This window comes from Octopus bimaculoides, chromosome 3, assembly GCF_046866305.1.
Source record: "Octopus bimaculoides isolate indiv1 chromosome 3, ASM4686630v1, whole genome shotgun sequence".
Lineage (NCBI taxonomy): Eukaryota > Metazoa > Mollusca > Cephalopoda > Octopoda > Octopodidae > Octopus > Octopus bimaculoides.
Genome location: NC_142930.1, coordinates 100,202,485 through 100,229,866, shown reverse-complemented (window position 1 = coordinate 100,229,866; position 27,382 = coordinate 100,202,485). Strand labels below are relative to the sequence as shown.

Sequence of the window (27,382 nt, the reverse complement as noted above, 5' to 3'; positions counted from 1 at the left end):
CCAACGGGACAAAAACTGGATTTATGGTAGAAGGGAGAAAACTGAGGTGCTACTTATACAGCAGTACCAACCATTTGTAGGTCCTCTCCCCACACCTGCAAAGAGGAGCAGAAAGAAGGCCTGCACTCCTGCCAATATCTCATCTAGAACAGCATCAAGAACTACAACAAAACCAGCAATGGCAGCAACAAAAACAAAACAGATATTCACAATACAACAGTAAACCACGATATTAAACCCTCACCAAAAGAAAACCTCCCAACGATGCCCTCACCACCCACCATAGAAAATTGCAAACACAAGCACACACATAGTTCCAGACTCATCTCCCTTCTCAACTACTTAAAGACATCCCAGGATCATGGATCTCACCAAGCAATGAAACCAAACCAGAGGGAAGTGCAGTAGGGAGTAATCAGTTGTCCCAAGAAGAAAGCTGAGTAACTTAAAGGGATGATAGACTGTTTTTAAGATTACAACACACCTGTAGCTCTACCTAAACCTCAACAGTAGCAACAATAACAACTTCAACAAAAATCACACATATAACACCAAATACAATCACAGAAAAAAAGGAAAATACCAATCACAGAATCAATACAGTAAAAAAATAAACCACATCAACTTCGCAGTTGTTCAAAAGTTCACCATTGAATTGATGGAGGAAGTAATAAACATCTAAAGCATTGTTACCAATAGGGAAGGCTTTGAAAAGTTTCTTCTCCCAAACTCCCAAAGATAGCCTCTTAATACAGACAGATTTACAGATACAGAGAGAATTAAAAAGAAATATTCCCTTTGACATTGCATCTTTTCGAAAAAAGTCCAATAGAAATACTTTCCAAATACCTTTCAAAACTTCCCTCTAAACCAACAAGGAAAATGAATTAATCGCACTCCTTGAGGACCAACGTAAGTGACCTTTTCCATTCTTTTGTCTCCAACAAACATGCTTGTCTTCAAAGTTGGGTGTATGAATGGGGTCATCTTGGAAGCAAAGTTACTTACTCAATGATCTCAGGTCATGAGACACAGATGTAATAGCCATTAATATGACCAGGACCCCTAGAGCATATGCATCCTCTTCTAATTCTGATGTATACTAAGTGTACACATTTTGTGGTCTGTCAGGATCAGGTGGTGAGGTGGCACCGTTATTCAAAAAATCCTTAGATTTCAAGATACTGACAATCTTCTTGGAAACAAACAGTAAATCAGTGGTCTTGAGTGTAAGCAGCAGTGAAAGTGGTACCTTCGGACACTAGTCTGAAGGCACCACAGTTGGGTTGTCAATGCTTCAAAGTAGTAGAGCAGACCAATTTCTTCACACCATTTGAGCATAATTGTTACCAGCATTGCCTTCTAGCACTTGTGCTGGTGGCATGTTAGAAAATCATTCGAGCAAGGTTGTTGCCAGTGCCGCTGGACTGGCTCCTGCGCAGGTGGCATGTAAAAAACACCTTTTTGAGCATGGCCGTTGCCAGTACCATGTGACTGGCCCTCGTGCCGGTGGCACGTAAAAGCACCCACTACACTCTCAGAGTGGTTGGCGTTAGGAAGGGCATCCAGCTGTAGAAACTCTGCCAGATCAGATTGGAGCCTGGTGCATCCTTCTGGCTTGCCAGTCCTCAGTCAAATCGTCCAAACCATGCTAGCATGCAAGGCGGACATTAAACGATGATGATGATGATGATGTAGAAATTTTCCTGGGGAGATCCTAATCATTACTACTAGTAGAAGACTGGAACTGTATTTTAGATGCACATAAGGACTGTGTGGGAAATAGAGTTTGCAAAAGCTTTGGAAGCCAGAACAATTTTCTGTTTGACAGACACTGACTGGATTTCCCTGATGTACCAGTGCAGACATGATGCAACACCAACTGGACATCCAGATCATATCTAGATAGAATATGTGGTGGGTCATCAAGTATGGATAGAATATGATGTTCACATTTTAAGCTGGTCAGCCAACATAAACTACAAATGTTTGATCTGCTCAGTCAGCTTAGATAAGGCTCATTGACAAGGACTCTACTATTAGAAGTTGAACATGTCTTTACCAGCATGCAAAGACTACAGGGACTGGGATTTGTTAATTGATTAAGCAGCAATTAACAGGGGCTATTGTAAATAACCATGGTACAGCACCTTGAAGAGGGCAATTAGAGCAGAGTTGATAGCAGTAGAGAGAAATAGATTGGAGAGCAAACTAATTAGCAATCTAGATGAGGTGACTAGTGAAGGAATCACAGCCAATATACTAATGGCAAGAATGGCCCTTAACTATGTTTTTTATGTGCAACACAAAAGCTGAATTGTCAGAGCTAAAGTCAGTGCACTAAAACAATAGACAACAAAAGCTTTTGATTGGCCCCTGTGACAGAGGCACAATGTAGGCAATAAAGTCATTATCAGGTCTTTAAAATTAAAATGGATGCATGCTACTCAGGTCCAAGCAGATGTGTGTGGCTTCTCAGTAGCACTTTGCTCAACTGTTCAGGGTGGGCAAGGAGTCAAAGATGGCAGTGGACTTCAATCTCTTCCTCATTGGGATGACAAAGGTGGGAGTACAAGACTAGTTTAAACAAGAAAAACTGAAGTCTCGAAGAGGGATACATACAGCAGTGGGTTGCTTTATTCTCAGAAAGAAAACATACATTAATATACACATATGCATGTGTATGTGTGTGCATGTATGGTGAGGATATTCTATCCACGTCTGTATAGTGGGAGTTAAACAACTATTGACAGTAGGATTAGCTATATTATCACTATAGGCAATATTTAAAAAAATATTTACTTTAAACTGTATCCTGTTAAGTCATTCTTATCTGTTTAGTGTGTAGAATTTGGGTCAGATTTAACAAAACATTATAAACCATACCAAAGACCTTTTCTGGTTATTTAATTTGGTTAATGGTAGAAATGACCAACACATTAGAAAATCACTGGAGTAAATACATTACAGTATTGTTCCGAGTTCAAGTCTGCCTTTCAGTATACACACATACACAAATATATCTATAGATATCTATGTAGTTTACCTATCAATATCAGCCTGTCTACCTACTATTTATCTGTCTCTCTTTCTCTGTATATGATAGCAAGTTGACACTGTGTTATGCTGATAAAACATAACAGATTGAAACATATACATTTTCGTCATCATTTTAATATCCTCTTTTCTATGCTTGTGTTGATCAGATGGAATTTATTGACAGATTTTTTATGGTTGGATGCCCTTCCTGTTGCCAACTCTGACTTATTTTCAAGTAGTAATATTTCCCTCTGGTCAGGCATGTTTTAGTCAAATATTGGAAATTTTTGTCACCTACTTGTAAAACAGTAGCACTTATTTACAACTATCACACAATGTCAAGACAAGGAGACATGCACACAATATATATATATATATACACACATACATCAAGCTCCTTTCAATTTCTGTCCACAAAATCCACTTACAAGGGTTTGGTTAGCCTGAGTCTATAGTAGAAGACATTGCCTAAGGTGCCATGCAGTGGGACTGAACTCAGAACCATATGGTTAGGAAGCAAACTTCTTAACCACACAGCTATGCCTGCACCTTATACATAGTTATCATTTGTGTGCAGCACAGACAAAACTGCTTTTCTCAAGCATGTAAAAAAAAAAAAAATCAGGAAAAAAATCTGTACATTTCTTTAAGTTATCTCCTTTTTCCTTGAGAGTTGCTTATAATTGCTGCAAGGTTTTTTCATCTCCCAGACAGAAATTTTAAAAGAATTACGAATTCATTGTTATGTACAATATGCAGTTAACTATACTCCAACTTAGATATCTAACATTGTCTGATATATATATATATTCTCTCAGTCTGTGCTTTCCATGTATTTTCAATCAAATCTCCTGCAAGTTAACATGGGATCTCTTGACAACAATGTAACCTTCATTTGATTAAGGTATCTTTGGCCCAAGTAGCTAGTGGATTACCCCTAGTTTGAGTAATTACTACTTCTGAAGTTCTGCTAGCAATGAAACATGTATAGCCTGGATTATATATATTCCATTCACTAATTTTGGAGTATATATATGCTTTTTAATTTTTTTTCCCCCATAAAATTAAACCATTTTAAGTTGTAACAAGATAATACAAGTTGATGGCTTGTATTTCAGGGCTAAGAAATAAAAGGTAAAAGGTACAAACCATTGACTTGTATTATTTCATACAACTTACACTATTTTGACTTTATTAAAAAAAAAAAAACATTTAAATATAAATTCATGCATTGGCCTCCTTGAGTTATTTCCCTTAATTCTTTATCTTTAATCATACAAATTACCCTTGGCCAAAAACATAGCTAATCCTTTTCTATAAGTAAAAATTAAATTTCTGGTCTGTAAGCAAAGTGATACTATAATATGCTGATGAGGTCCAATGAGACTAACATATACACTATGATCCCTTGCTTGCAACAAACATCACATTGATCTTCTCCTAGCATGTAAGTTAAATTGAGAATTTATTCTTGATATCTTGAAATTATTTCTCCTCAAGAATCACTAATGATTGCTTCCAGTATTTTGTGTTGTCTTCCACTCAGGGAAATTTTAAAAAAATAAATAGGTGCAGGAGTGGCTGTGTGGTAAGTAGCTTGCTTACCAACCACATGGTTCCGGGTTCAGTCCCACTGCGTGGCACCTTGGGCAAGTGTCTTCTACTATAGCCTCGGGCTGACCAAAGCCTTGTGAGTGGATTTGGTAGACGGAAACTGAAAGAAGCCCGTCGTATATATGTATATATATATATGTGTGTGTGTGTGTGTGTGTTTGTCCCCCCACCATCGCTTGACAACCAATGCTGGTGTGTTTACGTCCCCATAACTTAGCGGTTCGGCAAAAAGAGACCGATAGAATAAGTACTAGGCTTACAAAGAATAAGTCCTTGGGTCGATTTTCTCGACTAAAGGCGGTGCTCCAGCATGGCCGCAGTCAAATAACTGAAACAAGTAAAAGAGTAATTTACTTTGTATGATATTCAGTACATCATCTTTTCATTAATAATTAACTCCATTGGATCATTTAATTATTTCATTAATTATATTTCGCTGTCTGCATGCTGTTACATTTACCAAAAGTGAATAAAGAGGATAATTTTTCTCATATACATACATCATCATCATCATTTAACGTCCATGTTCTATGCTAGCATGGGTTGGATGGTTTGACAGGATCCAAGGACTGCAGCACACTCCACTGTCTGCTTTGGCATAGTTTCTACGGCAGATTCTCCTTCATAATGCCAGTCACTTTACAGCATGTAGCGGGTGATTTTCTCATGCCACCAGCACTATTGACGACACCATACAGCTCATAAGACTATGAACCCCAAAGGAGGGGATGATTGGTTTTATACTAGGGGACGAGTGGTTAAAGTATGAGAGAAGTGGGGAAGAAGAGAAAATCCTTGTAGAAGAGCTGCATGGTTATTAAAATACACATACATGCAGGGAGGCAAAGTGGCTGAGACCTTTGGCATTATGTCATGCTTGAGAAGAAGACTCACCAAGCTGAGCAAAATCGCAATTGTGGCAGATACCGGTGTCACACAAATGGTACCTGTACCGGTGGCATGTAAAAGCACCCATTACGCTCTCGGAGTGGTTGGTGTTAGGAAGGGCATCCAGCCATAGAAAACCTTGCCAAATCAGACCGGAGTCTGGTGCAGTGTGCCAGCCTGGCCAAACCATCCAACCTATGCCAACATGGACAACGGATGTTAAATGATGATGATGAACAGGCTTCCCACTATTTCTGTCTACAGAATTCTATACACAAGGTATTGATCAACTGAAAGGTATGGAAGAAGACAGTTGCCCAAGGTACTCCACAGGAGAATTGAACCTAGAACAAGGATTTTCTATTAGAAAGGACTTCAGACTGCTGAACATCCAATGATCTTGGCAGGATTTGAATTCAAAATATAAACTCATATAACTACCTACCATAAAGTAGTAATTTGTCTGACACCCTACAAATTTTGCCATCCTCTGGTCTTTGCTAAAAGTGATTTCTAAGACGTACAAAGCCAAGCATTTAGGAGAAAAAAACGACAGATTAGATTTACTCCAATACTTGACTGGTACTTATTTTTTCATCTCCAGAGGGACAAAAAGGCAAAGTTGAATTTGGCCAGGATTCAAATTCAATACATAGAAACAAAGACCATTTTTTCCAGTACCCAACAGAATCTGCTGTCCATAGATAATAATCTTTTCTACTCTAGGCACAAGGTCTGAAATTTTTGGGGAGGGGGCCAATCAATTAGATTGACCCCAGTATGTAGCTGGTACTTAATTTATTGACCCCAAAAAGATGAAAGGCAAAGCCGACCTCAGCAGAATTTGAACCCAGAACGTAACAGCAGACGAAATACCGCTAAGCATTTTGCCAGGCGTGCTAATGTTTCTTATTTCTTTATTGCCTACAATGGGCTAAATATAGAGGGGACAAACAAGGACAGGCAGAGGGATTAAGTTGATTACATCGACTCCAGTGCATAACTGGTACTTATTTAATTGACCCCGAAAGGATGAAAAGCAAATTCGACCTGGGTGGAATTTGAACTCAGAACATAGCGGCAGATGAAATACTGCTAAGCATTTTGCCTGGCGCGCTAACATTTCTGCCAGCTCACCGCCTTATCCATTGATGATAATGAAATAAGGCAATCAAGATGAAGATGACAGACCAGTTTTACAATAGGACACACAAAATGCAACTCTGCATTCCTTGCACACATAAAAAAAAAGCAAGAACAGGGTGGTCATGGTTGGAATATCTTTGATCTTAGGTTTGCTTAATTAGAGCTGACCTGAGGCTGAACAATAACAACAATTGATTAAATATTTATGCATGATGTTATTTATAAAGAAATGAAATAAAAGTAAATATGTAGTTTTCAAATCGTTTGTTTTTTCAAATTTTATTTACAAAAAATAGTAGATAATTTCAAGTGATTTAAATTTTTCTTGTTACCAACATGAGTATTAACTGAAATGGCTGATATTGTTCACTGTAAATATTCATCTCCATATTTTGTAAGTAAAACAAAGAAACTCTGGTTTTACTCAACAAGACTCCCAACTGAAGTTGATGGAAGGCTTAATAGAATGAACAGATGTTGATATTTAATCCTTTGGATGAAATTTACCATGATTATTTCTTCCATTTTTCAGCTCTTTGACCAGTTTTTTCCCCCCCCAGATTTACAGTAACAAGTGTGAGTGTTGTTGCTGTGGTGCACCTTTCTGAGAGTTTATTGTCAACAACATATGAAGACATATGTAAGAATGTGTTATGCTGTTGATAACTGTCAAGTGGGCAAGAAAACTTATAAATGACATAGGTTACACCTGTATGAATTCTTGTAATAGACATAATATTAACATTTTTGCTACTGTATCTGTGTCAAGAGTGACATATGACTAAGTCAGTATCAGTCATTCAGCTGAAGGGCTGAAGATTCATAACTTATCACTGATGTTGCACTGTGGACATGGCCAGGATAGCTTGCTGTACTCAATGGTACAGATGAGTATTTCCTACAAAATAAGCAGCAGCAGCATAGCAACATTAACCCTTTAACATTCAGATTATTGTCAAATGTAATGTTTATTTATTCACATTGTCTTATAGCTTTCGGATTTTTATGAGGTAACTGTTGTTTGAATGATATTGTCGGGTAGGTATGAGGGACAAAATCTGGCCAGTTTAAACATAAAACAGGTAAAATATTTTGACCAGATATGGCCAGTCTGAATGCTAAAAGGTTAATGTTTTTTGTTTGTTAAGTGAGAAGTGCTGCATTCAATTCAACTCTTCCTGCAGGTGTAACAAAAAGTGATGTTGACCAAGTGTACCACGACTCTGACCATAATCTCTGTTGACCTTCAGATATGAAAATGAAAGGTTTAGGTTTGCATCTTACTTAGTATGTTTTTACATAATAAATGGCATGACAATGACATCATTTAGTGCCTTTTTTGAGTGTGTATTTCTCAATCTCACAATCAAAGCCTATCTATATATCCTTTCTCACAGAAAAAGAAGGGAAATTGTGCCACATTATTTCATTCTTCACAGCAACTCAACTTCTTCAATGGATTGGTTCCTGTCTGCTGATGCACAACACCATCAGTTTCTTCAGATTCTGCATTTTACCCCATATTTACATCTAACGATGAGGGTACCCAAGGTTTGAAATTCTATAAATGCATCATTAGCTTTATCATACAAAATTGAAATTGCCAAGCGGATTGTCAGTTAAAGATGTTGATTCCAAATCCAATGTATACTTCATTTAATCAGCTTTTTTGGCACCTCTTTCAGCAATGTCTTTTAGTGCTCTACATGCACTTTCAGCATTCCTCCACCTCTATCACACACAAAAACAAAATAGAATGATTCTTCACAATACAGGTCTCACACACACACAAACACAATGTGTTGTAAATATTTAAAATCTACCCATATGCAACTAGGACTGAAAGAGGGAAAATCTCAGATGTACACACATACGCTCAATCACATATGATGTGTGGTTTATGAGTATTTATGAAGTATTCACCCCACTTTGCCAGTGTAATGAATATGGGGAATTACAAGAACCCATCAAAGAAACTATATAATTAAACAGAAAATGTTTTAGGATAATTTCTTACACAGGTACAAGGCCAGAAATTTGGAGGGAGGGGAACAGTTGGTTAGATCAACCCCAGTACTCGACTGGTACTTTATTCTATCGATAACAATAATAGTAATCAGATTGTTGCTGATACAGTTAGTAAAAACACTCAGAAACATAACATGCGCTTGTATGACTTGGGTCTTCAATAATAGGATCAATGACTATCCTGGGTTAATTTCTCTGCAATTAGAAGAATAAAAAAACATCATCATTATCATCATTATCATTGTCATTCTCACCATGACTATCAATTCTATTCTAGTGCTATGACATTACTTCACACAATATGTTCTGGCTAACATATACCGACTCCACACAACATGTCTTCCCTGCCATGTTATAACTTATCCACCCAACATATTCTAACTTCCACACCACCTCAACTCTTCCCATCAAGATACCCTGGCCAATTACCACACTACACAATCTACACAATATAACCACATTGTCAGGCTGTAACCCCACCCAATAGACTTTGACTGTCTTACAAACAATGAACCGACACTTTCATACTACATCGAATACCACCACCACCACCACCACCACTAACAATGGCAATATGAAGCATACACCTCAGTATATGCATGTGTATCACCACCAAACGTTCAATCAAATACTATCCTCTGGACATAGCTTTGTTCAAGCAGAACTATTTGGTGGTGGTGGTGGTGGTGATGGATTAGGAAGGGAAGAGGCACTCTACAACAACATCATCAACAATAAATAAATAAATGTCCAAAGAGGTAATTACCAGATTCTGATGTAGTTACAGGTTGTTTCTCTTCAAGGGACACCCACATTTGCTGACAAAGTCTGGTGTTATGCTGAGTTATGAAATAACCTGACAGACATCCGAGAAAGACAGGAGCCAGTAAAAATCCATTCCTACCAAAAGGGAGTTTCGACCTCATCAATTCTTGAGCAATGTAAATGCCAGAGGCCACTGTGGAATAAATGCAATAAAATAACAAATACAGTTAAATGTGTTAAATATTTTATTCATTTATTTTTTCATTTTGCATCTTGCAGTCTAAATTGTGTAACATATTTATGCGAATTATAGGCATGGATGTATGCTTAAGAAGTTCACTTTGCTACCCTATAGTTACAAGTTAGAAGCCAATGTATAGTACAATAGTGGAGACGCAATGGCCCAGTGGTTAGGGCAGCAGACTCGCGGTCATAGGATCGCGGTTTTGATTCCCAGACCGGGCGTTGTGAGTGTTTATTGAGCGAAAACACCTAAAGCTCCACGAGGTTCTGGCAGGAGATGGTGGCGAACCCTGCTGTACTCTTCCACCACAACTTTCTCTCACTCTTTCTTCCTGTTTCTGTTGTGCCTGTAATTCAAAGGGCCAGCCTTGTCACACTGTGTCACGCCGAATATCCCTGAGAACTACGTTAAGGGTACACGTGTCTGTGGAGTGCTCAGCCACTTGCACGTTAATTTCACGAGCAGGCTGTTCCGTTGATCGGATCAACTGGAACCCCCGACGTCGTTAAGCGACGGAGTGCCAACAACATAGTACAATAGTATCTCTTACCAAGTGTCTCTTACTAAAGCCGCCTTGGGTTGACTAATTCCTTGTGAATGACATTTCGTAATACAGTTCTATATTTGAGAGATGAGGAATTATGTACATTATTTACATTTGATGGATATTTGTCCTCATCTTGTTTGTTGTTAACACGTTTCAGCTGATATACTCTCCAGCCTTCATCAGGTATCTTGGGGAAATTTCGAACCTGGGTTCTCATTCCTAAGGTATTTTTCGATTTTATTATTATTATTAGATTTATAAGCCCTAAAATTCACTCCATAATTGCCCGTGGGCATATGGCGTAGTGGTTGAGAGCATGGGCTACTAACACCAAGATTTAATAAGGGGTTTATGATCTGCGCATGCTTGTGTGTATTTGTTCTTGTATGTACATACACTTGTATGTTATCTATGGATATATGTATTTAAATATCTATAAGTACAGTAGAAAACCTATATTTATGGTACAAATACTGTAGGCATCACACACAAACACACTCACTCATAATTTCTCTCTATCTCTCTCTCTCTCTCTCTCACACACACACACACACACACATGCATACACACACATTACAAGACTTCCATTTTCCTTTTCAAACAATGAAATTAGAAATAATTTGAAACTGGTTCTTACTTGCCAGAAATGTGAGTGACCCAAGAGTAAAAGCTCTGTTCTGACACTGTGCATAGGTACGGAAGTGCTGTAATAACAAAGGAATTTAGATGAGAAACTGAAACAGAAGGGAAACACGTGACAATCCTGTCATCATTATCATCAGCATCACTATCTTCATCATAACTATTCTCACAGAGGCAATGATTGAGACCTTTGGCATTATGTTGTGCTTGAGAAGAAGACCCATCAAGCAGAGCAAAATCACAGTCATAGCAAATGGCACCTGTGCAAGTGGCACATAAAAGCACCCAATACACTCTCGGAGTGATTGGTGTTAAGAAGGGCATCCAGCCATAGAAAACTATGCTAAATCAGACTGGAGTCTGGTGCAAATTTCTGGCTTACCAGCCCTGGTCAAACCGTTCAACCTATGCCAACATGGACAACAGATGTTAAATGATGATAATGATGATGATGATTTCATCATAAATAACATTGTTGTTTCATCACTGTTTTACTGTTTACTCATCATTACCATTATCACCATCATAATAATCAATCAACCTCCTCATTATCATCATGTTTGTTTTTATTGTTGTGTTATATCAGTTCCTGAGAATCAAAAGTGACCACATCAATAAAGTAAAGTGGGGTGAGACATATCTTTCAACTCCCTCCATTTGCTTTGTGTTCAGGGCCAAGAAGACACTTTACACCTAATGGCTGACACCACCTACCTATAAATAAGAAACAAGAGGCAGTATTAGCAGGTGTGCTGTGTATTATTGAAGACTGACTTATTACCTTACAAGAACGAGTTCCCCTTATCTAGTTGAAAGGTATAGAATACTCTACCCAGCTGATTTGTTAACAGTAATTATCTTCTAAACCTCAACAGGTTTTCAAAAGCCATGATTAGCTTTCATTTTATGATATTGTACACAGAATTTTAAAACATCTTGGACAGAAAACCTTTTTTACTGCAGGTAACATTCACAAGTGATCTGATATTTATTTTTAATGACAGTTATATATGAATCTACAAACACAAAACATCTGTGGTATATTGGAACTTGAGTAGGTAGTATAACTTATTCTCTCAACCATCTCACCTCTTCTCTAAGCTGACTTATTCTAAATACACAACTATCTTCAGTAGTATTACAACCAATCAATGGGTCACATAAGTGTAATACTACCTTACATCTTCCTTCCCATACTAGCATGGGTGGGATAGATTTTGTTTGAGCAATTGATTTATTTCTATAGCTGGATGTTCTTCCAACTACAAACCATTTAACTATAGTCATAAAACCTGGTTCAAGTAAAACTGAAGCAAACAGTTATGATGATTGCCTAACAATACAATGGATAGCATCATTATGAGGTCTATTGTCACCTTCATGTTCTTCATTCACACCACTTTCACTGGCATTCACATATGAATGATATTTTTTTTCTTTTCTTCCATAATAAAATCATTACTTTTGCAGGGGACCCATCCTTGCACTGAATCATCAAAGAATCCATTTTGAGCTCAAATGAATTTAGAAGGCAACTTAGCATCCAAGACATTAGCAGATGTATGAAACAGATCTGTTTATGCCAGGGGTCAGCAAACTTCTTACACTGACCCTTTCATGGAATCATTGATAACTTATCAACCCGCATCATGTAAATTCTAAAATAAAATTAAAAATTACAATTTAAAAAAATATTCTTGATTTAAAAGCAATAATTCTTACATTTGTGTCATTATTTTTTAAAGAAATTTAATGAAAATATCTAAGGTAATTGATAAAGAACAATAAAAGTTCAATCTTATTATATTGATATGTGAAATATGTTCGGTGAATACTAGTTATTATATCTAGAATTGGCTGGAAGTGAAGGCACATGGCTCAGTGGTTAGAGCGTCAAGCTTACGATCGTGAGGTTGTGAGTTCGAATCCTGGACCGGGCTACGTGCTGTGCTCTTGAGCAAGACACTTTATTTCACGTTGCTCCAGTTCACTCAGCTGTATAAATGAGTTGCGACGTCACAGGTACCAAGCTGTATCGGCCTTTGCCTTTCCCTTGGATAATACTGGTGGCGTGGAGAGGGGAAACCAGTATGCATGGGCGACTGCTGGCCTTCCATAAATAACTTTGCCCAGACTTGTGCCTTGGAGGGGAACTTTCTAGGTGCAATCTGAAGGGGGTCTCAGCAATTGGCTATGACATGTTCAAACAAATGTCAAAATAATGATTTCCATTACAGAACATGCACGTTTTATTCATATCAACATAAACCAGGGGTGAGCAAACTGGCCAGTCTCGACTCCTGGGGATTTGTGTGACTATCCAAGGGGTCAATAAACACCTGATATGAGTTTGAGCATTAAAGGTGATAAATTATTTGCACCCTGAATATGGAAGAGCACAATAATTTAAGGTTAAAACTCACTAATTTCCAGCCAATTATATAGATACAATAACTAGTTTTCACCGAACATATTTCACATATTTTTAAATGCAAATAGAGTATGATTTCAGGGAAATTTGGCTGCTTTTTTTAGCAAGTCACGAGACCATACAGAGGCTCCCATCATCGTCTTGGCTGTAGGAATAACAGTCCTAAAGTCAAGAACTTAATACATTCCATTACAAAATTTACGTTAGATTAAGTTGGGATGTTACATTTAGTAGGTTCCGTGTAATGTAGTTGATGTTCGGTAACTATTCCTGGATAGAATTTTATCTATCGTTACCATTTCCCTAGTTAAGATAAGCTGAAATTACGGGATATAAAATGTTAGGTCTTTGTCCGAAAACAGAACGAAAGATGTGCAGTGGGAAATTGTATACACACACACTAGAGTTGACTGGGATTTCAAGTTCCACTTTAATGGCTTTTTTAGTTGTAGTTCGTTATTTTTTTAACCAGTCTTGTTGAACATAAGCTCTTAAAGTGAAAAATTAGAAGTCTCGGTCAACTTTGTATGATTGATAACCTTGACTCTACTAATAGTATAATTCCATCACCATTTATTATCTTTTTTTTTTAACACTATTCAAGTTTCAAATTTTGATTGTATGGGTTACGAAGTATCCGTCATAGGACAATCAATCCCACTGACTTCGGATCAAGAAGTGAGGTTTATGGTACCCACTAGAACAGTTGAGGCTAAACAACGGCCAAGAGAAAAATAACCTTTAATTTTGTTTTTAGTAGTGCGGCTAGTCTGATGATGAGTTTGTGTCTCATGCGGCCCGCTTCTAGATAAAAGGTTACCTATGCTTGCCCCTAAAACATCAACGCCGTAAATAAGCCCATCTCGATGCTTAGTGTTCAGAAAAAATATACATGTATTGCCTTATTTTATTTGAGTAGGAATCGTAAATGGTCCTCTGACACAATATATAAGGATCTATTTGTATATGTACTGGTATATTTATGTTTCGAAATCAATGTGTGTAACCTGTTATATAAACAAACCAGATACGTTACACCTGATGAATATTTCTTTGTAGCATATTAGAGAATTACTTTGTCATAGTTTTCACGCTGTTGTGTTGATAAAACTAATTCAAATTAAAATGAAAGAGTCAGAAATCTTACTGGGAATTTCTCGGACACTTCTTCGGCAATAACTTCTTTACTTCGAAGCTGATGATGTCCCCCCATATTCAGTCAAAACAACACTGGCCTGTCTTGATGTTTAGTATATATATATTATTTAACTACAGCGTATAATTTAAGAGCATTTAGCGCACGAACCTACATCGAACCGAATAGCATTTCATTGATTTATTTTATCACCTTTTTTTTCTTTTCAACATTTAGGATCTTTCTGATTTGGTGGCTAATTTATAGATACTGTATAGACAAGAACATTGAAACCCTAATTACCCCTCGTTTATAAATCTAGGTAATATATGTAATCGTAACCAAAGACATTACGGTAGAGCCCATCTGGACTTTACACACACACACACACATACATACGTCAATATATACATAGCAACACCATGGGCGAACACACATATACAGAGGAATTGTACCATTTTTTTTCTCCGGATCTTAGGACAGCAGCAACAAAATGGGATGTGAGAATGGGGCTGAGGGGAAGGCCACACTGCTGCTAAAAACTATGACGCGCGCACGCACGCACGCACACACACACACACACATACACACGCACACAAACACATGCGCACATAAGGATACACATCTTAGAGGAACAGAATGGAGTAAGTGGAGCGAAAACACGTTCCACTTACTCCATTCTGTGAAGTGTCGCTGAAGAGGTCATAGCTGTGGGACGAAAGATTTCCGGACAATGGACACGAATTAAAAAAAAAAAAAAAGGAACAGTAATAAGTGAAGGAAAAACATATAGTGCGTGTGTTTATTTGGCAGGAAAAAAAATGACCGTCCTGAAATACAACAATATATATAGGTATATAAATAATATATATGTATATATGCATATATACACATATGCATAGATGGGTACAGGACGTCACCAACTGTAAACAACATGAAATACGAAAACAAATGAGTTCAATAAACAAACTACAAGAGAAACAAATGGAAAACAGGACAAGTAACATAAAGAACGACCCTTCATCAGTTGTTGGCTGTCTACCTACTCCTCATTTTGAGCATTGAACGGCAATATGAGTCTTCAAAGACAGTTGCCCCTATAAGTACCAAAATAAAATTTGGGATTTATGGAGGGTCAAAGTTGGGAACAAAAACAGGACAGTGGAGGCATACAAGGAAACCAAATGAAAACAGACATGGAGGGTCATTAGACCTGAACAAGGCTAAAATAGCGAACACTGAAGAAATATTTTCTTTGTCAGGAGAAAAGACAGAAGAGAGAGAATGGATACATCAAGTCCTTAGGACAGTCCTAAAGGAAAAGAAGGATGATCACGTGAGGAAAAGAAAGATGGACAATGGTCATATGATAGCAATGAGAGACTGCTTTTGATAAAATGAATTTTGATCGAAATCTAGCCTAGCCATATATGATGTGTTGCAACAACTCTATGCCATATATATATATATATAAAATGCATGTTATTCTTTTATTCTTTTATATGTTTCAGCCCTGAGGCTAGAGACATTTTTTAAATACTAGTTTCAGTTTAGTTTCTGTTAGTTGACTGTTAGATAGAACAATTTCTGTGCTGATGATGCCTATTGAGGTCGAAGTACATATCAACAGCTGCCCTCTTTCCTTTCAATCAATCAGTCTGTCTTTTCCTTAGTGACATCAATTTTGGAGAATTCTTGATTCTTAAGATTCTTGACTCCCTTCTCAGAGTTAATACCAGTTGCCACCAAATAATTGGTCTACTCTCTCTGAAAGGGGAGATAATTTCAATAAACCAAGTATTTATCTTGTATGTTATTTAATATAACTTTATTAATTTTTGTCGTTTAAATTCATGCTACTGGCCACTCTGAATTGATTCTCTTAGTTCATTTCTGTTTCATATACTAACATCACACACACATGCACACATGCATGCACATGTGCACTCACGCACGCACACACACATACACAATCACATAAAGGTAGATAAAAAATAAAAACAGGAAAAAACAACAAAAGTCAAGAGGACTTACACAGTGAATGCATTAGATTGATGCTCACAGAAGGTTTAAAATGGAAAAAAGAGTAGTTGCGGGCATGGCTCTTTGTCGGAAAGAGGGAAGAGGTAAAATTCTGGAGAGAAGGAAAAGAATAGTCCAAGAAAAGCACATGTGTTGTTACATAGCTGAAAAATAATTGCCCAGAAGTTGAGAGAAGTAGAGAAAGTTGATTTTGGAGGCAGGAGAGTGCAAAAATGGCCAGTGTGTATGTGTGTTTATACACACACACACACACACACACACACACACACATATATATATATATATATATATATCATCATCATCATTATTTTACGTCTGTTTTCCATGCTGGCATGGGTTAGACAGTTTGATTGGGGACTGGCAAGCCAGTAGGCTGCACCAGGCTCCAATCTGATCTGGCAATGTTTCTACAGCTGGGTGCCCTTCCTAATGCCAACCACTCAGAAAGTGTAGTGGCTGTTTACTGCATGCCACCAGCATGAAAGCCAGTCAGGCAGCACTGGCATCAGTCATAACTACAGTTTCCACTTTGATTGTGATTTCATTTTTGATTTTACTTGACTCAATAGGTCTCCTCAAGCACGGCGTGTTGCCCAACGATTCAAGGGTACTTTTTAAATGAGCTGGTTATGTGACACTGGTATAGGCTATGGCTGTGATCTCACTTTACTTACCGGGTCTTCTCAATCACAGCATATCTCTGGCGGTTTCAGTCTCTTGAGGCCTCTGCGAGGCCCAACGTTCGAAGGTCCTGCTTCACCACCTCATCTCAGCAGTGATGAGTCTAAAAAATTTCTTTAAGAGGATATGGGCCAACAGCTTTTTGGGATCTGACGTTATGCCATAAAGCTAAACCATTTATAGACGGGAAATCTAAGGTATTCCCATAAACTGGCCTTCCCCATTTTTAATATATGCTGCTCTACAACTTCTTTTGGATTTGTTTTCTACAAACGATAGTGGCAGATACCAGTGTCACACAAATGGCACCCATGCTGGTGGCACATAAAAGCACCCATTACACTTTTGGAGTGGTTGGTGTTAGGAAGAGCATTCAGCTGTAGAAACCATGCCAAATCAGACTGGAGCCTGGTGTAGCCTTCCAGCTTGCCACCCCTCGATAGATGAATATGTATGTATGTTTGTGCGTGCGTGTGTGTGTGTGTGTGTGTGTGTAAACATGTACCTCACAAAAAGTATTGAGTAATCCTTCTGTTTAATGTCAAATTACTTTTATATGTTTTAACAAAAAAAAAAAAAAATCCAAACAAATATGGTTTTAGATTTTGGCACAAGGACAACAATTTCAGGGAAGGTGTAAATCTATTACGTCAACTCCAGTGCTCAACCGGTACTTATTTTATCGACTTCGGCAAGATGAAAGGCAAAGTCGATCTTGGTGGCATCCTAAAAACAAATGTGTGTGTGTGTGTGTGTGTATATTTATATATATATATATATATATATATATATATATATATATATATATATATATATATATATATATATACATACATATACACACACAGTTATTACCGATAAATGTACGTGTATATTGATTCCTATAAGTTACTTTTTCTAAACTCTGTGAACTAAATATAAAACTTGCGTTCGATTGAAGTCCTTGTAAGAACTGGCTCTGTTTGTCCCGAGTCAAATGTTACCAGTTCAACATGGCTGACATCCGACTCGCGAGTTCATCTGTTCGGACAAAAAACAAGTTTCAGCCTTCAGTAGAGAACTTGGTTACTCCAGGAGATGTTATTACATCAGACACATGTTTCATGAGGTAAGTTTAAAATGATGGTTGACTAACATTAAATTCATCCTTATTTTTCCTTGTGTTTATTTTCAGCTTCCCGCTTAAAGTTGATAGCTTCACGTTGCTGTGATGTTTAGAATGTTTTGATTATAAAGGAGCTCAGAGTTCACGGCATTGAATAAGTGTGTAGTTAGAAGTAAAGTTTTAAAGAATTTAGAGTCAGATCCCACTTCATGGAAAGAATCTTTTCAGTTTGTAAAGTTCATTTGCAACCGCTCAAAACATTTCTCAAATTTTATACTGCGCGAAACCTTGTGATTCCAGCATGTGCAACATCATGAAATTTATTTACTGAATTTTGTCGATCACCATGACTCTCCTTGAACATTATATTTCTTTGGATAAATTATTAGGAGAAAGCTATCATTCCTACCCAATATCACGATTATTAAGAACTATATTTTTACGGGTATCAATGGGGAAATGATAAATATTAAATTATGCCCTGAATGTACACTTCAATCGGGTTCGAAACAGAATCGCTTTAATCAGTCTGAACTTTCCCACTGCCGACAAAGGGAGCCAACCGGATCTAATTCTAATCGATATAGAAAACACGCCAACAATACTGGAAACAGAATGTCTAAAGATTTACCTACTGCAAAGTAGACTATATTTCCCTATCAAAGCAAATACATGTGATCTGATGAGTGAACTAACAGACGTACAAGAAACCGTTCATAGCAGGCGCTACCAGCAAATAAAAACAAACCAAAGTATCTGGACTAAATTCAAAACATACTTGGATCGTAGGGCGACCTGCTGTGCTTGAAGAGAACTATTGAGTCAAGTACATCAACATCAAAATGAAAATCAAATGGAAATTGTAGTTGTGATACCCGTGCTGGTGGCACGTAAAAAGCACCAACCGATCGTGGCCGTTGCCAGCCTCCTCTAGCCCCTGTGCCAGTGGAACGTAAAAAGCACCCACTACACTCACAAAGTGGTTAGCGTTAGGAAGGGCATCCAGCTGTAGAAACACTGCCAGATCAGACTAGAGCAACCTCCTGGCTTCCCAGACCCCGGTTGAACCGTCCAACCCATGCTAGCATGGAAAACGGACGTTAAACGATGATGATGATGACTTCTCAGTATGACTTAACTGTTAATGCCACAGAAAGCCATGAGTACTATCTGGTGGTGTTGTATACAAACGTGTCCTATAGAGCTACTTATTTTAGTTATAGAGCTATTTACTTAGTTTAATTAGTTTATTAAAGGCAGCTCTAAAATTATTTCTTCAAGATAGTTGAATACAATTCTGAAAAGCTCTTTCTTTTGCTAAACTAGATGAATAACAGAATGTGAATCGACTGGTTAGCATGTAAAAAAAGCAAGTTTGGTTTGTAAAGGTGGGAAACTGGCATGTCTTGTGTAATACAAGGTACATTGCTGAATGTACATCTGTGAGGTGTGAGATTTTCAAAGTTACCATTAATGTAGACGACAGGCTATAGTGTTATTTAGTATAAAACTGAAACTGTTTAAAAACATCAGACACATATACAAATGGTATAACAATACAAATTGATCTCAAGAAATGGAAAATGAAGTCAGTTAAGGAAGGAAGGTTAGAAACTTTGGGCAAAACAGGGTTCAGAGTGAGAGAACCCATGGGTGAGAAGGGATAGTGGGGATGAAAGGCAGCTGTTGATAAGAAAACTAAATAAGGTAAAAAGACATTATTTACTATGGATGGATAGGTGTCCTCACCTTTGTTGTTATCACAATGTTTTGGCTGATGTACTCCCCAGCCTCCATTAGGTTTTTTGGTGGAATTTTGAACCCAACCCTTTATTTGACTAATGGGGTATTCTTTTTTACTGATGTTATTTTTTTTTGTTGATATTATTTCCCAAGTCCCAGTCTGGGATTGAACTCAGAATCCGAGGGTACATAACATAGTGGATAAGAGTGCGGGCTACTGACACTCGGATTCTGAGGCAGGGACTTGGGAAATAATACCAAAAAAAAAAAAAGAAAACAGAATACCTTAGGAATGAGAACAGGGCACTCCCATTAGTCAAATAAAGGGTTGGGTTCGAAATTCCACCAGAACACCTGATGAAGGCTGGAGAGTACATCAGCCGAAACATAACAACAAATAAGGTGAGGACACCTATCTGTCCATTGTAAATAATGTACATAATTCCTCTTCTCAAAAATATAGAATGGTGAGGAAAACAGAATTAGATGTTTATATTTTATTACTGACCAATGCACAAATAAGATAGAGGAATTGTAACTAAGAATTGCAAACTTCAGACCACAAAGTACTCATATTACTGTAGAACACAAGATATAATTGAATAAAGTTGAATTTTGTATTAACAAAGCAATAAACACCTTCCACGCTGCAAACTATAAAGTCTTTTTAAAGAATATTGAAGAGAATAGTGAGAGGATTACTGTTTTATGTAAATAGTATGTTAATAGCATTAGGTGAATCTGAACATGGGTTTTGAAGAAAGCTTATTTGTATGAAGGTTGTCCTGAAAGTAATGTATAAGTGGGAATAACTTTTTTTCATATATATGAATGATATACATAAGGCTTCTCAGCCTGTTAGTGTCCAATTTGAGTTGAAAAATCTCATGGAATTATGGCTCCTGTTGAATGAGATTTTAAATCTTTATATATTAATGAGATGATTTATGAAAGACCATTATTTTTTCGTTTTGTTTCATAGAGGACATGGCACCTACACAGCGGATGACCGACTTCATGCTTCAGTGGCTGGTGTTGTAGAGAGAGTGAATAAGTTGATCTGTGTACGTCCTTTGAAAACGAGGTAAAGTATAATTTTTTTCAAATAGCCCCAGAAATTCATAGGGCTGGTAAGTTTCTGTGTTATTGAATAGAGGTGGATGGGATTGTTAGAGTTATGTCCCTTATGTCATTAATTGCCGTGTTTATGATTTCTAACAATTAGTGTGTTAACATTTTCGAGGAAGACGTGTAATCTCAGCTTCATGACTAGTGTCAGTTGATCCCAAATTGTGACTGGTATGCATTTTCATCGACCCAGGAAGAGGAAAATCAATGTCAACTACCGTGAAATTTTGAACATAGTATATAAAGGAACGTAACTATATAGCGTAAGGCATTTGAAAGGTTTGCACTACTTTTCTGTCATTCTGCCATTCTTATAAATGAAATGGAAACATAATTTTTGCAGTAGAGTCTGTATTAATGAAATTTGTTAATTGGTGATAGATTGACAGTAATGATATTTACAATGTATAATTGAAAAAAAATTTTAAAAGAAAATTTCTTTAGGCAAAGCTAACATTCTTTAGTTTAATTTTCGAATGAAGCAAGACCTCTCATAGGCAGGGATAAATTTCTTTTGAGGATTTTAACTCTGGAATTCTTAGGTTTATATAAATTTTAATATATTTATTTGTTGATGAGAATATATTTTATTAGCATAAATTTTTCACTGTCACTTTTCTGTTTTTTTTTTTTTTACTCTTTTACTATGCATAAATCTCAATTATCTTTAAGTCTATTTTGCTTTCTTGCCAAATGAGAAAATAGCATAAATACTCTTTGTATTCTTTATGATACATGAAAAATAAAAAGTTTCTGGCTGTAGCAAAAAGGAAAAACAAACAACTTCAAAGAATGTAGCAATGAAGATTTTATGCTGCTAAAATGTATCTTAGCCTGTTCTCATCATCATCATCATCATATGTTTATTTTCCATGCTGGCAAGAGTTGGACGGTTTGGCAGGGCGCTTGTTAGGCAGGAAACTGCACCAGGTTTCACTGTTTTGGTTGGATTTTAACGGCTGGATGCTCTTCCTAACACCAACTACCTTACAGAATGGGCAAGCTTTAGTTTTTCAAAGCTCACTGTGTTTATAATGAGAAATCAACTTGATTTGTTAGGATTGTTTGTCCCAAACTCTGTTTACGCATCTATTACAGAAAACTTTCTAGGAAGTTCTGCTACTTATTGCCCTACTATTAGGTATGTAGATTACAGCATCCTACCCAGATACCCAGTAATATGCCTGTACTAATATTCCAGTAATATGCCTGTAATTATATTGTTATCTAGTCCAGGAAGGCACAACGTTGTCTATATCTTTATTTGAGATTGATCAAATAAGTTTTTTAGTGTTTTGGTTACATATATTGGAATATTTGATGACAGGGTCTTAGCTTTTGATGTAGGTGTAGAAGCACCATTGCAACAAACACTTTAAATTGGAAATTTCTTAAACCTGCCAGAGCCTACTCTTCTTCAAAGAAAAATAAAACAAAGAATTGATCCCGGTTTTGACCAGGTTACTTTATTTATTGACCTTGAAAGGATAAAAGGCAAAGTTGACCTTGGTGATATTTGAAGTCAATGCATAAAGAGCCAAAATAAATACCACAAAGCATTCTGTCTTCTGCTCTAATGACTCTGCCAATTTGCTGCTTTTTATTGTAATTACCCTAATTATAGAGGGAACATATGGCAGGGGTAGACCCAGGAAAATGTGGAACAAAATGGTGAGAAAGGATCTACAGATGCTGGGGTTCACAAAGGAGATGACAGGGCACTGAGATTCCTGGTGGTTTGCTGTACTTGAAGAGACACATCAGGCTAAGTAAAAGTGTGGTTGTCCTTGCATACAGGCTTGTCCCCTGCATCCCTAATCTTGCGGGCTCATAGGTACTGGTGCCATGTTAATGCACCCATGCCAGTGCTGTGTAAAAGCACTCAGTACACACTCTAAAGTGGTTGGTGTTAGGACGGGCATCCAGCCATAGAAAGCATGCCAAAACAGACATTAAGCCTGGGCAGCTCTTCAGCTGGCCAGTTCCTGTCAAACTGTTTAACCCATGCCAGCATGGAAAACAGATGTTAAATATAATGATGACTTTACTACAATTAAGTATCATCATCATCGTTTAACGTCCACTTTCCATGCTAACATGGGTTGGACGATTTGACTGAGGACTGGTGAAACCAGATGGCTACACCAGGCTCCAATCTGATTTGGCAGAGTTTCTACAGCTGGATGCCCTTCCTAACGCCAACCACTCTCAGAGTGTAGTGGGTGCTTTTACGTGCCACCGGCACGAAGGCCAGTCAGGCGGTACTGGCAACGGCCACATTCGAAATGGTGTCTTTTACGTGCCACCCGCACAGGAGCCAGTCCAGTGGCACTGGCAACGATCTCGCTCGAATCTCTTTACACGTGCCACCGGCACAAGTGCCAGGGCACAGGTCTTTTTTTAAGATAGTAGGATGGGATTTATGTGAAATTAATTTGCTGTTTTTAGCAAGCCAACTGCTTGTATAGAAGTTCCTCTAATGGTTTCATTGATACTCTATTGTTAATCTATGTTGTTAATAGTTAAAATTTCTCCATCTCACTGTTGTTGATGTTCTGTAGGTATAATGGTGAAGTTGGAGATGTTGTTGTTGGTCGAATCATTGAAGTAGGTCAACGGCGATGGAAAGTGGATACGCATTCCAAATTGGATTCTATTTTGATGCTGTCTTCTGTAAATTTACCTGGAGGAGAATTGGTAAGGGACCTTTTTTTTCTAAGTTGTTGTGAAATGTTTATAGTAATTTCTAATTTAGACACAAGTCAAATTTTGAGCTATTGTATGGTCAGTTATTTCAACGGTGGTATCTCATCATCATCATTTTAATGTCCACTTTTCCATGATTGCATGGGCCATACAAAATTTGCTGAGGCTGATTTTCTACAGTTGGATACCCTTCCAGTTGCCAACCCTCACTTGTTTCCAAACATGGTAATATTCCTCATCGCCAGACATCTTTTCATGGAAAATTGGAAAGAAAGGACACTGCTTGCATGATGGTGACATTTATTTACAACTACCATGTGATGTCAAGGCAAGGAGACAGTATATATATATATATATATATATATATATATATATACTGGAGTACTCTGCCTTAAAGGGTTTTAGTTGAACAAATCAACCCCATGACTTATTCTTTGTAAGCGTAATACTTATTCTATCTGCCCCTTTTGCCTAACTGCTAAGTCATGGGGATGTAAACACACCAACATCAGTTGTCAAGTTATGATGGGGGGGACAAATACAGACACAAAGACACACACCTATAAATAAATACATACATACATATATATATATATATATATATGATGGGTTTCTTTCAGTTACCGTCTACCAAATCCACTCTCAAGGTTTTAGTTGGCCGAAGGCTATAGTAAAAGACACTTGCCCTAGGTGCTATGCAGTGGGACTGAACCTTGTAACCATGTGGTTGGGAAGCAAGCTTCTTAGCATACAGCCATGCCTATAAAATGTATATATGTGCTTGTGAGTATATTTGTATAATAACAAGTAAGGGGTGGAAACAAAGCCAGTCTGACATGCTTACTGTGAGATTGCTTTCTTTTGCCGAACAGAATAGCAGTTAAATTAGTGGTGATGATGATGGTTGTTGTTGTTGTTGTTAATGTCTTTCAAGAAGAGACCTGCAACATGATTAAGTTTTGATGGTTTTTAATTTTCATTCCTTTTTTTCATGCAGAGACGAAGGTCAGAAGAAGATGAGAAGATGATGCGACATTACTTAAAAGAGAATGATCTCATCAGTGTATCCTTTCTTTCTTTGCTTTTCTTTTCTGGTTGTATCACAATTTCACTTTGTTGGTTTACTGATCTGTTGGCTTATTTCTTTGTTTATTTATTGGATTTTTTTGTATTGATTTGTTGTGTTATTTGTTCATTATTGTCATCATTTAGCCATAGGTCAGCCTTTATGAAACAGATCCATGATCAAAAGCATTCCTGTTGTGATGAGCCAATCTTTCTGCTCAGGTCAATATCTAATGTGTCCTTTTGTTTTTTTAAGAAGACAGGTGTAATTTGAGGGAGATGTAGTTGCTATTTCTTTAATATCAAGTGGCCATACTGAGGCTCACTTGTTGGCTTGATTGGTTTGGCAGATTTCTTATAGTTCTTTAACCCAGGTCAGCCTAGCTTATGGTCAAAAGCATTACAACCATGACTATCTCACCTTTTAATACATCTACCATTGTCCAATGTAAAGTAAAAGTTAAGTTTCCTTCTCGAGTCATGCTGACTCATAAGGGCTGGTTTCCATGACGTATAAATTCCCCACCTGGATGGGACACTGGTCCATCACAGGATTACTCACTTTTGCCAGCTGAGTGAATTGAAGCAACATGAAATGAAGTGTTTTGCTCAAGAACACAACACATCACTCAGTCCAGGAATCGAAACCACAATCTCATGATGATGAGTCCAACACCCTAACCACTAAGCTGTGTGCCTCCACCATTGTACAATATACATTATTTATACTCATATATGAGTTGCAGTGGTAGACAAGTCAGCCTCTATTCTCGTCTTATGTTTATAATTTGTTTTGGGTATGACCATGATTTTAAACTGTAACTGGTAGTGGGGCCCTAGTTCAGGGTTTCAGGATTTTGAGGAGTGTGGAACCACCATTTAGCCACTATTGTTTCCTGGTCTACTCTGACCTGAAATGGTAGCACTTAACAGGGCCCCAGCTGTGGGTTAATTAGCATATTAGGGCTTCATTGTTTATGCATGTGAAGACTGGATTTGGTGGATTCTACAGAAGAAACCTTCATGGTTCAACAGAGGGAACTGTGGCTGCTGCAATACATCGTGGAGTGCAGAGAGCAAGATGATTTAAGTAAGACCTCTTGGTTATCATCCACTGCGTCTGTCTCTGTCCCAAGTTATCTTGACCTGGTTTTGTTACTCGGTTGAAGATGGTCATGGCTGAGAGGGAGGCTGACAGTGCATGGCTCTTCTTCATTTTAAACAAAATCACTGAGCAAGTCATCAGTAATCCATAAGGATGACTAGATATGTCTCATTGCTCCAGTGGATGGACACGATATGTTTATAATATTTTGTATTCAGCCTTTGACACATGTAACTTTTCATTTGTGGCTGCACCATGCACAAAGCACCTGTGTCAATGCTATGTAAAGGCACCTGTGCTGTCACCCAGTATATTCTGTAAAGTGGTTGGCATTAGGAAGGGCAACCAGCCATAGAAACCATGCCAAAAAGACCCCCAGCCAACTAGAACCTGGTACTGTCCTCTGGCTTGCCAGCTCCTGACCATCCAACCCATGCCAGCATGGAAAATGGGTGTAAAATGATGATGATGATGATTAAAATAAACATATTTAGCTGCTATGAAGGTAGGTTGGTCATGGTGACATAAGTAAGCTGCCTTATATAGTCAATGTGCCACTGGTATGCTGGTATGTATGTTGATGCTTATTGATCCAAGCTCAGGGCAAGGATTTGTAGATAAGTCATGGAAGTTTTTATTTTATTGTGTCTCTTTATTGAGGAAAAGACTGTAACTTCTTGAGAAATATAAGTAGTACTTCTCTATGAAAGGTGGTAAACTGTAGTTTCTGAAGGCATGTAGCCTAGTGGATAAATTATTGGGATCTCTATCATTAGGTCATGGGTTCTATTCTCAGGCAGGGCTGTGCTTTGTGTCCTTGAGTATAGTATTTCATTTCATGTTTCTCCAGGACACTTAGCTGAAAAAGAGGACCTTCTGGGGGTTGTTGTTGTTGTTGGTGGGTGGGTGTTTGGGTTAACTTTGCAATGGATTAGCATCTTGTTCAGGCAGGCATCTTGTACTTTCAGCCTAAATGCCTTGAAAATCCAGATAATTCTGACATTATGAGCCTGTTGGCTCAAAGCATACTCCCTACTCTCAAACAAGGACCCTATGATTTGAGGAAGATTGGGCTACTATTTCCAGTAAGTTGATTGACCATGTAGAGGCTTCAGGGAACGTTTGAAAATCATATGTGGCTCTTAACAATTAAAGAGTTAAAACATTTATGAAATAATTTGAATGAACTTTATTAAAACTACATTTATAATATCTACAGTTAGGTTTTATGAGCCCATCATTACTACTGGATTCACTGGTGGAAAATGGTCACATTTCTGTTCATGAATCTCAAACACCATTCAGTTGAAATATGAAACTTTTAATT

General features: G+C 37.6%; 2 protein-coding genes across 2 annotated transcripts in view; one reads left to right on the top strand and one right to left on the bottom strand.

Moving 5' to 3' along the window:
• Positions 1-6,934: 6,934 nt before the first annotated feature.
• On the bottom strand, positions 6,935-14,576 carry LOC106872082 (transmembrane protein 141). Its single transcript, XM_014918938.3, has 4 exons — positions 14,492-14,576; positions 10,909-10,975; positions 9,482-9,673; positions 6,935-8,910 (listed from the first exon to the last, which is right to left on the bottom strand). The coding sequence occupies exons 1-4, from the start codon at positions 14,555-14,557 to the stop codon at positions 8,885-8,887; spliced, it is 351 nt and encodes a 116-aa protein (XP_014774424.1). The 5' UTR covers positions 14,558-14,576; the 3' UTR covers positions 6,935-8,884.
• A 3,605-nt stretch (positions 14,577-18,181) lies between these two features.
• The window catches only part of LOC106872084 (exosome complex component RRP4), a 35,089-nt gene continuing 25,888 nt past the window's right edge, over positions 18,182-27,382 (top strand). Inside the window, exons 1-4 of the mRNA XM_014918939.3 lie at positions 18,182-18,311; positions 21,034-21,135; positions 23,741-23,876; positions 24,883-24,948. Coding sequence (XP_014774425.1) covers positions 18,196-18,311; positions 21,034-21,135; positions 23,741-23,876; positions 24,883-24,948 — 420 coding nt within the window. The 5' untranslated portion in view covers positions 18,182-18,195. The remainder of the gene's footprint in view (positions 18,312-21,033; positions 21,136-23,740; positions 23,877-24,882; positions 24,949-27,382) is intronic.

What these genes read in the sequence shown, in the direction of transcription:
- LOC106872082 (XM_014918938.3), bottom strand. Translation starts at nt 14,557, where the DNA reads ATGGGGGGACATCATCAGCTTCGAAGTAAAGAAGTTATTGCCGAAGAA. An exon ending in GTCACTCACATTTCTGGCAA is followed by an intron (nt 9,674 to 10,908) that starts GTAAGAACCAGT and finishes TTTATTCCACAG; the next exon opens with TGGCCTCTGGCATTTACATT. An exon ending in TGTAACTACATCAGAATCTG is followed by an intron (nt 8,911 to 9,481) that starts GTAATTACCTCT and finishes TTCTAATTGCAG; the next exon opens with AGAAATTAACCCAGGATAGT.